At 46.3% G+C, this 10,757-nt stretch overlaps 1 protein-coding gene across 3 annotated transcripts; it reads left to right on the plus strand.

Annotated features, from left to right (window-relative positions):
• Positions 1-311: 311 nt before the first annotated feature.
• LOC309526153 (uncharacterized protein) lies at positions 312-10,757 on the plus strand. Of its 3 annotated transcripts, none has more exons than XM_082212068.1 (6): positions 312-382; positions 1,033-1,182; positions 5,107-5,190; positions 7,082-7,129; positions 8,991-9,078; positions 10,622-10,757. In XM_082212068.1, the coding sequence occupies exons 2-6, from the start codon at positions 1,090-1,092 to the stop codon at positions 10,720-10,722; spliced, it is 414 nt and encodes a 137-aa protein (XP_082068194.1). In that variant the 5' UTR covers positions 312-382; positions 1,033-1,089; the 3' UTR covers positions 10,723-10,757. The 3 variants fall into 3 exon arrangements, with proteins under 3 accessions (XP_082068194.1, XP_082068195.1, XP_082068193.1); XM_082212069.1 differs by having other exon boundaries at positions 333-382; positions 974-1,182; XM_082212067.1 differs by lacking the exon at positions 312-382 and adding an exon at positions 505-729.

Here is a 10,757-nt window from a genome sequence, read left to right on the forward strand (position 1 = left end):
CTGAGAGAACCAGCGCTTTCTGGTTGGGTTGGTGGGGTTTCCCTCCCTGTCTGAGTCTAGCTGAGTTAAAAAGTGAACGTTTTCAAGTTTCACTTGCTGCCACAGCTCAAGACTGCCATCACTAGAACATAGGCAGCAGCACTCAACCTGCTTTCCATATCACTAACCAGGAGTGAACTGCAGACAGGCATTATAAAGAGTGAGGCTCCTGAAATGAACAGACGTAGCTTTCAAAACTAGCGATCCACCTCCCCACCCCTCCCCACCCCGCGCAGGAAAAGGGTGACTCACTGAGCCACTCTTTCTCTGCTCCCCGCTCCCTTCCTTAGGTGTCTGAGTGTACTGGGGCCAGAGCAAGTTGTGCTATCTAAGTTCTTGACAGGTAAGCTTCCTCTTTCTTCATCACCTTTCTGGGTCTGTATCTAAAATGAACATGTGGATTGCCTGTTAAAAGAAACTGGGAAATCACCTTTGCCCTGATGCTGCTCAGACGATTCTCTTAATGAATCTTTGGTACAGAGGGAGGGACAAGAAATAGTGTTAAAATGTTGCAGGTGATCCTGCCTAGTATACCCTCCTCTTTCAGATGCTTTTCTCTGTCTTTCTTGGGGAGGAAGCTTATTTTTGTTGAATATTTGGCCACTAGCCTGAGTTGCACAGAGCTGAAAAGTTCTTCTGCATAAACTCCACTGAACTGGCTACCTCCAGTTGGTTCCTCCATCATTTATGGTAAGTTGCTGTGTGGAGCCTTCTGTGGGAGCCGTGCAGGAGAACATCCCTGAGCCCTTTGGAGCTAACACAACCCACAGATAGGTGCTGTTGAGGGCCTCCATAAAGACTTTGGGACTCGCTGAGGATGGAAGGAAAAGGTGGGAGAACATGATGATACCTTGTCCTAAGATTCATCCGGTGGGGTATTAAAAGCCTTGAGGGGAGTGCTCCGTCAGATGTGCCTGCATTCCTCCTTCTGCAGTGTACAGCTGAGAGCAAGCAGGGTAGAAGTGGGATTGTTCACTCCTGTTCCTTTAAAAGGCTGCAGCGTGGGAAAAACCATTGGCTGATCATCTCCAGAGACTGGTGAAGTGCGCTATGAGCAACATTGGGAAGCAGGTGGGACCAGGGTCCACTGTTCCGACTGAGCTGCCCAAACGAAAGAGGGGACGGCCGAGGAAGCAGCCGCAGGTAAGTGTTCAGCCTCGGCGCTTTGCCTTCTCACCGTGTTAAGATTTATAAGAAGGAAGCTGGTGACAGTTTTTTAGACATAAAGAAAGTGGTATTATTAGAATGACTAAACTTAGTTGTGACCCACCTCAGAACAGTTCGGCATGTCCAGAAAGCTTGGGTTCAAGGGCTCTTTTTTTCTACTAGGCAAGACATTCTACTAGGCAAGAAATTAACCTGTCTGCTGTTAAGTGAGTGACTGGTTGATTGTTCAACCTTAGCTAAACTGGGAAAGGCATATCTAGCAGCATATCTTACAGCTTCAAAGAGTAGCGTGATTCATTTCTTCAGTATCAGCTGCTAATACAGAATATGGTTGAGACAGCTGGGGCCACCTTCACAGGCATGTGAAGGGGGACATCTTATGTAGCCAGGGAGGTCTCCTTACCTTGAGAGATTGGCTGAAGATTAGAAAGGGAAGGGCAAAAGGTCTGGAGATGTCTCCAACCCCCATTCCTTCTTGAAACCAGGAACTGGGCTCTGTGCTGACTGGGGTTGGTGCAAGTTGTAGTTGAAAGCATTTAGAGGGCACCAGGTTGGGGAAGTCTGGGTGGCATCTTAACCTGGCTTGCAGTCAGATTGAAATGCACTTAAATGCCTCTCAGCTGGCAGGGCAATTGCTTTGTGAGCAAACTTGTACAGTTTAACATATGAATGGCAGCTGTAGTACCACCAACATTTGGTGCTGTTTGTCGCTGGCCTGAGCAGTCAGAGCAACTCCCAGTCAGGAACTCCAGGTCTGCAAGACCCTGCCAGTGCCACCAGCAAGAGTGGGACTATATCCCAGCTCCCTGGTATCCCTGAGTTTCTTCAGGCTTGCCAGTGCTGGTGCACTTTGAGGCGGAAGGAGACTGTGAGGGTTAACACTGTGAGACAAAATTAGGGATGGACTTCTGAATAATACTGGACTGCCAAAATGACTCTAAACATTTTGATGTGCAACATGGAATGACTCAGTTCTAAGTGGAGGGTGACATATGTTTGTTTATCTGCTGACCTGTACACCCTGGGAAATCTCTTTTCTCGCCATACACCTGTTTTTAAAAGGAACTGAAATTTACCAGTGATGCTCAATAACATTTGCACTGCTCTTGCCCCATCTTGGAAAGAAAATGAATTTGTTCTCACAACATTCTCCTCAGAATTCTCAAATATGCAAATATCGATGTCAAATACTCTCTTGAAGTTTCCTGGTCACTCAAATGTTCTCTCGATATTTGTGAGTTGATACACTGCAGCATTTGGATAGTAGTCTTTAAATATCTGACAGCATTGCTGCAATGCTACACTTAGTATATAGTAGTGGTTTTCATATTTTATTTTTTTCAGGGAACACTTTCTATACCTGCCAAGGAACTGCTCCATGTTGCAAAGGATTCTGGGGCATGCTCTAGAGTTCATACTCCAAATGGAGCAGAATTCACCTAACTCTCATGCACTGTTAGAACATCCTAGAATATACACCAGGGGTCAGCAAACTAAGGCCCATGGGCCGGAAGCAGCCCACAGAGGTCGTTTGACCAGCCCACAAGCCACCCCTGAACTGAACCACCTGCTCATGCGCTGCACTAAGTTGCCACAGCATGGTGCAGGGACTTGCTTCCGGGGCGTCAAAAAATGCATACATAGATGCCAAAAATCGCAGGCGTGCATGTGATCCAGCCCATGGAGGGATCTCCGGAGGACCAATCCAGCCCAGGCAAGATAAACCTTGCTGACCTCGATATACACAGTGCCCCCCTATTGCTGTAACAGCACAGTAGACTATCAATACAGGGCCGGATTTCGGTTTGATGAGGCCCTAAGCTACTGAAGGTAATGGGACCCTTTATATGTCCAGCTGTCCTTTGTCAACAACAAATTGTCACTGTTTTTTGGGTTGAATATATGCTATATGGCAATATATGGACCTAATAGGTATCTAAAGCCATTTGCTATATATAGGTTTTATTTTATTTGTTTTTTATCTTATATTTTGGAAATGTACATCCAGGTGTTTGTTTTTTTACTTAATTTTTTTAGGGGGCCCCCCAAGAGAGTGGGGCCCTAAGCTATAGCTTGTTTAGCTTATATGTAAATCCGGCACTGGTGATGGACGAGGTGTTGTTTTTCTCATTGGGAAATCTTTATCTAGAACATTTATACCATGCTTTATATCCATGAAACCTAAGGCAATATACAGGAGTTTCCCTTGAAATCTCCCATCCAGGCACTAACCAGATCCAAAGATGCTTAGCATCAGTATCATGGCTACATCATTTGCCCTCAGTCCACACCGGCAAATTCTTAATAGGCTTTCAAAGCACCTCACCACTGCAAGAACCTGGCTTGCAATTCACTGCTTTGGTTGACAGTATTTGATGGTTGGCGAAGAATGAACAGCGTTTTATAGTCGCTGTGCATGTCACTTTTTATCTCATAGAATTGTATGGATAACATGAAATGGTAATGAATAGCTGACAGTTGGTTGCTTATGAGATTTTGGATTGCCAAAACTGAAACACTCCAGAGTTCTTAATCATTTGGGTTTTGCATGATGAGTTACAAATGTCACACATTCAAAGGCATACGCAAAATATTTTACTTTGAAATATCTTTATTCAAAATTACACATGATTTAAGTGGAACAATTGCCGAATTTCTAATCTTTGTAAATATTCGTTTCACCTTTACTCCATGTTCATTTACAGCTATTCTTTCTCCCTCTCCTTTAATGATGTTTGTACTAGCTTTATTTATCCACTACTTCCTTTTTTTAAAAAAAAATAATAATATTAAGATTTCTCTTCTCATTGGAGGGCGTTCATCATTCTCCCACAGAACGAAAACACTTGCATAATTGCATACCTATTTTATTTTATTTAAGCTTATATGATAAAAACTCTTAACATTTTGTCTTGGATTAAGGCATGGCCCGAATTGAATTTTGACAAATGCAATGCAAGGGCTGCATGCAAGTCATACTTGGGCATAGAAACCAACTCCTAGGGGCCAATGTCCCTTCAGGGGGCCCAATAAAATATTTGATCAATTGTGTGGGACAGGGCTTACCTACCCATCCCCCAATATTTTACTCAAGTTGGCACCCTTGTACTCAGGGTACGCCTATTGCAATCAATTAACTCAGCGAACTTAAATGATTTCTACTCTGAGTGTGACTTAGGCTGCAACCATAACCCCACTTAACTGGGGAATAAGCCCTACTGAAGTCAGTGAGACTTACTGTAGGTTAGGACTGTCCCTACTTTTGCAGCTATCCATCTAAGAAATTGCAGCGGATATGAGCTGCTCCTTACTGTTTGTCCTGATAAAGAGCTTGTTGCACAAAAGCACCTGGGTTAATAAAATTCCTGTTCGATTTCTGGTTGCTTTTGTTTTGTGCTGGTGCCAGCCGCGTAGCGTGAGTTGTCAGCACCCGGGGCAACGCAAGTAATTTGCGCCCCCTAACCCGGGGCAAGGCACGTAATTTGCGCCCCCCCAACCCCTAACCTGCGAGTTGCCGCTGGCGCTGCTGCCCAAACGACGCCGCTTGCCCAGAGGAGGAGGGGGGCAGAGAGGCGAGGAAAATGCAACGGCCCAGCAGCTGCAGCAGCAGCGGCGGAGGCGGGGCTGTGAGGAGGGGCTGCCTGGCGCGTCCTCCGCTGAGAGCCGCTGCCTGCCGGGCGCTGCGAGACATGCGGCTCTGCTACAGCCTGCGCCCGAGGCTCTTCGGCGACTCCGGAGGCAGCGAGCGCGCCCCCCCAGATGTTGCACCCGGTGCGGCCTGCCCCCCTTGCACCCCCCACTCTACGCCACTGGCTGGTGCTGCTGCCTTTTTAATGTGAGTGAAATACACGATCTTTGCTCTGTACTATACAAGTAAATGGCCCTTCCCTATCTGAACAGGAGCCTCTTGGGCCATTGCCACCAAAGAAACCTCGTGGAAGGCCAAAAGGAAGCAAAAAGCTGAGTGCTGGAAGCGGACAGATGGTAAGAACCAGTGACAGAAAGAGCTTTCATGCTGATTGGCACTCAACCCATATCCCCCGAGAAGGGAGAGAAGGAAGGTGTCCATCTTTATTATTATTATTTTCAAAATTTTATTGACATTACTAGCACCTCATTATTAGCTGGGCATTGCATCATACCGCATAAAAAGCTGATAAGCAACAAATTGTAAGAAAAGGAAATGGTAACACACCAATATAAATCAAGAAATAGATACTTCCCGAGCGGATGTGGATGGTGAATATCGAGCAAAAGAAATAAAATCCCACCAGATGGCATAGAAATGTTCTGGATCCTCCAACCGCCTGGAAACTCACAATTTGTGTGTGATCCCCCCCCCCATTGCCAAATTCTATAGGTTCTTATATCACACAGCCAAATGCTGATTTTTCAAGGTTTTCCGTTGCTAAGCTATTGAAATCCCAGCTGCAGATAACACCCAAGTCAGAAGCTCTTTAGAGTAACAAGCTCTCATGTTGTCCATCTACATATTCAATAATAACAGTTACTAGGAAGCCTGAACAGGTGATTTAATTATTTTAGTTTGAAACCCAAGGGCATTCCTGCCAAAGATTGAAGAATAACCTCACCAGCAAAGCTGCATTAATTGTGATGCAATATGGCCCATCTTTAAGCATTTGGCATCCTCTCATTCCTATAGCTTTAGAAATGATTAAATTCACATGTAAATTCCATGCAGCCTAGAAGCCTCCTTTAATTATCTACCACCTCTACATAAATATATTTCACCAGCTGCAAACTCACCATCGTCTCCCTTGGGCAGCTGCTGTTGTCCATTTGTTTTTCATAATTCTCCACTACTGTAATATAAATCACTGCCAGGTTCTTATGAGCTGCCCCCTAGTGGATTAAATTGCATTAAAGAGCTCAGTTGCCATTATGTAACAAATCCACTTTTTAAAGAGGTGGTGGGTTTGCAGTTAGGAAAGTGACAGGGAAATGCACAGAATAGATGAATGATGAAGAGGAAGCCACATAATCACTGTGCAAGCAAACCAAGATGAATTCAGAATGAATGCTCAGGAAAGACATAGGCTAGCCTCTGCTAGGGACGACATGTCTCGTTTTGGTGCTTGAGGCAAAATGCACTGCACCACCTGCATCGACCTAAGCATCTTCAGCACCTTCCTCTCTGTTGCCAATAGCTTACTTAGAGAAGGACCCATAGCTCATGGGTAGAGCATCTGCTTAGAGGGTTATAGATTCAATTTCCAGGGAAGGCTGGCAAAGACCCTGAAACAGGTGTGTACCTAGCAGCTAGCCAGGCTGGCCCCACCAAGGGCGCAAGCACAGAGGGACACAAAAACCATACCTCTCCACTCTGGATTGGAATGACTAGGAGCTGGAATGGCTGCCTGTGCACTCCCTGAGCTGCTCCTCTGCTGCTTAGGGCAGCCAACATTGCTTGCCAAGGCCACAAAGGGCAGGGGGCGGTGGTACAGCTCTTTGCCAAGGATGTAAGGGAGCCTAGGGAGCTTCTGATTGGAAAATCTTGAGAGCTGCTGCCAGTCAGCATAGGCAATAATACTGAACTAGATAGACCAATGGCAGGTCTCTATATATGGCAGCTTCCTCAATTTCTTTGTTCTGTCAGTGGTTTCCCAGTCATCTTCTTAATGCTCATGCTATCATGTATCACTGTTTATCTTTCACTGTGGCCCCTTTCCAAAGAAATCTCTCTCTCTCTCACACACACACACACACAGAGAGAGAGAGAGAGAGAGAGAGAGAGAGAGAGAGAGTCATTTAGGCACTGCACTTTGAGGAAAAAATATAGAGTTTCTCGTTCCTTTGCTTCTGTGACCACCTGTTGACTAAACAGAAGGTTTTTATTGTTTCTCCATTATTGCAGGTACACACCTCGGTTGAAAAAAGGCCCAGGGGTCGACCACGGAAATGGGTAAGTTAAATGGAATCAAAAATGCCTTTTTTTAATAAAAAAGTGGCATCTGATGTTCCTAAAGACTGATCACATAAGCCTGGGATCAAGTTACATCTGAGGAGTGACCAAGTTACATCTGGGGAGTGACGAGCTAGCACATCCATTCACATGGCATATTTGGGACATTTGAAATTGCTCCTCATCAATAATGCCATGAAATGTGCAAGATCAACTCGCATGCAAGAGATTGAGAACAAACTTTAGTATCAACCAGCAAAAAGAATGAGCCTGAAATCTTGAGGCAAGCCACTGTGCTACTGATGGATGGACCAGCAGCCAGTCTATTCCAATAGCCTAATGGAAAATGTTGCCCTCCAGCTGTTCATAGAGTTGTAGAGTTGGAAGGGACCCCTAGGGTCATCTAGTCCAACCCCCGCAAGGCAAGAATCTCAACTAAAGCATCCCTGACAGATGGCCATCCAACCTCTGCTTAAAAACCTCCAAGGAGGGAGAGTCCAGTACATCTGGAAGGCCACAGGTTCCCCAGTGTTGAGCTACATGCGGTTTAAATTCCATTTTTTACCATCACCCCTTAGCAACCAAGAGGACAGCTGCAATCCTAAACACACTTATTTGGGAGTAGGCTCCACTGAAACCCACCTGCCCCCCTTGCCAAAACACCACTTTCCGCACCATAGGTGCCAACTCCCTGAGGCCCTGGTTCTTGCTTCCAAGTAAATATGAACAGGCGTGCCCTAAGATTATTCATCAGTTAGTGCCCTAATTGCTTTGGTCCTTTTACTTTGGGCTCTGTGACAATTGATCTCTCTCCTATATGGAGATAGAAGATGTTTCTCAACAACAGAACCTAATAATCTGTTATAAATTGTATCAACTCCCTCCCCCCCCCCTGCATTTCTAGTATTCCAGTAAATTAGTTACCTCCTATCATCTGTGCATAGAGATCTTTTATTACCCATGTTCTGGAATGGTCAAGGCAACTTGCAGTTTTAAAAATCATAAACAATACCCCATACTAAAAATACAAGCAGGAGGAGGCTGTTCGCTAAGTATTCAGAACCGTCACAGTGACTAGCAGTAAGACACCTGCTGACATAGGCTGGCCTGTGGTTAAACTGCCAGCAACACAGAGAGGGGGAAAGGCTCCGTCATGACTCACACAACATAGCTTTGCAACTGTATATCTGATACACTGCTGGAGACAATGTGGAATCTGAAGCAGAAGGAGAGGTTTGTTACCGTAATACCTAAGCCTAGGTCATGTCCACACCATGCATTTAAAGCACAGCATAGGAGGGGTTGGCAGGACAGGTAAGCAAAGGGGTGCAGAACAGGAGTGCCAACCTGGCCCCATAACCGTGGGTGCCTGGGGCGATGGGTGCCATACAGCATGCATGGCCCTGACACCAAAATTTGTGGGTGCCCAGCCCATTCATGGGGGATTTTGTGGGTGCTTGGGCACCCAGGGCCTGAGGGAGTTGGCAGCTATGGTGCGGAAAGTGGTGTTTTGGCGAGGGGGGTAGGTGGGTTTGGTGAGCAAAGAGCTTAGTGGGGAGGAATGAGGGTTTGGCAATGTGTAGAGATGGCTGGCAAGCAAAGCAAGCAGGGTCACAGCCCCTATCAGTGTCACAAGGCCATCAGAGAGCCCCTAGTGGATCAGACCAAAAGCCCACCTCGTCCAGCCTCTTGGAGCTGCTATCGAAAGCCAGAAGCAGAACCTGGGTGCAACAGCCCTCTCTCCATGTGACATGCTCAGCAACTGTTACTAAGCGGCATAATGGGGGCAGAAAGAGCCATCATGGCTAGTAACTGTCAATAGCCTTATCATTCATGTCAGATGCTTACATTTCTCTTGCAGCTTGTTGTCCAGGAGGAAGAATTTCAGAAAGCTACCATTCAAGGGAGGAGCAACCCAAGTTCTAATACATCGTGCCCTGCCACAGAAGGTTTGTGGCATTCAAGTGGGGCTTCTGCAGATAACATGAGAATCAGCCCTCGCATAAACAGGGGTGGAGGCACCATAATGCATTGAAGGAAGCCACTCATCAATTTTTGTTGTTGTTGTTAAGGCTTGAGGTTAAAAGGAAGAGACAGAAGAGATCTCACCCTGCTGCCTGTTAGGTTTGTTTAATCATGTGACGTATGAAGTAAGCTGGTGACTGACAAGCACTGCCTTGATTTCTAAGAAAGTTGATGTAGATGCCACCTGATAAATGCCAGGGTGTTTAACCTCACTTGTTTGAGTCCATTTCCTCTCCGACTTCTGCTGTCGTATCATTTCCCGCCTCTAAGGCGCACGGTGATGTCAGCTACAGCCACAGACTCCTTTGTGATGGCCTCACTTCCTGCCCAGTTCTGCATCAGGGTTGCACGGTAGGCAGCTCCTTCGTGCCACTTCAAACCACGGCTACAGCGGGTTGCGCTTTCCTCTTCTGCTTAGGATAGCCGCATTCATGCGGCACCTCCTGTCCTGTGCCATTTGATAAAACATAGGTGCAAAAGGGTGAAGCAACAGAGGGGAAAAGATGACCCGTGCCAGATGGGCCCATTTATTGAGCATTTGCCCTAATTGTTTTGCACAGGGTTTATACAATGACACCATCAAGTGGCAGCTGCCAGTGCTTTTCCTATTAGTACTTTTCTTACCACAGACAAATCCTGTTGGGGGTAGAGGGATGAAAACAGGTTTGTTGTGCAAGAGCACCTCAGTGCTGTTGCTTGCTCGCAATGCACCTGCTTTCTTGGGGGGTTAGGAAGGTGCACTTTATAATGGACATATCCCCAGCATCTACCCAGATGGGTGAGAGATGTATGTCAAAAGGCTGATAGTCTGTAAGTGAGATATATAACCCAATTGATCCAGCACAGATCTGTTTTTAACCAGGTGGTCAAGGCCAACTCAAGGGGTACCACCCAATGAGGCCCTTCCAACACTCACATCCCCCCCCCATTGCAGGCACTGCAGCTTCCTGGCTGGCAACCAACACCTTCCTGTCATTGAACAAGGATGGGTCAGAGGGCCACGTACCAGCCAAGTAGCTTCAGGGCATTTGGACCAAAGCAGTTGCCTGACAATACTGAGTGTTGCCTTGGGCTGCAGCTGTAATCCCGTGCTCACTTCCCCACTGAAATAAATGGAGCTTAGCCAGCCAAACTGTGCAGGTGCTGCAGCCTATGCAGTGAGGTCAGAAAGAGTGGAAAAGTTTCCCTGGAAGGTGACCTTTAGTCCATTTGCCGATTTCTCCCTACTACATTGTGCTGGGATACACATTTGGTTCAAGTGTGGCAATGCCCCACAGCCCTATTGGCAATATTCCATCAGAACTGGCTGTGCTCCCAATAACAGGCACCGCTGCTCCAGAATCTTCTGTCATTCACAGGAGTTCCTCCTTCGCAGACATTTCAATGTTGAAAGGGTTGCCTGAAGGAGGAAAGTTTTATGGGGAAAGCTATTGTTTTAATGTACTCTTTGTCTCATGCTTTCTTTAGGCACATCTGGAAAAGGATGTCACAGGATCAACAGAAGTACAGAACCCAGTAGATCGTTGGACACCTCTCCAGCTGTGGTTCAGCAGCAGACGGCTTGTTGATGTGTCTCTAAAGTAAAATATATTACCATCATAGA

Source organism: Podarcis vaucheri (genome assembly GCF_965113315.1).
Source record: "Podarcis vaucheri genome assembly, chromosome: 2".
In the NCBI taxonomy this organism is placed as follows: domain Eukaryota; kingdom Metazoa; phylum Chordata; class Lepidosauria; order Squamata; family Lacertidae; genus Podarcis; species Podarcis vaucheri.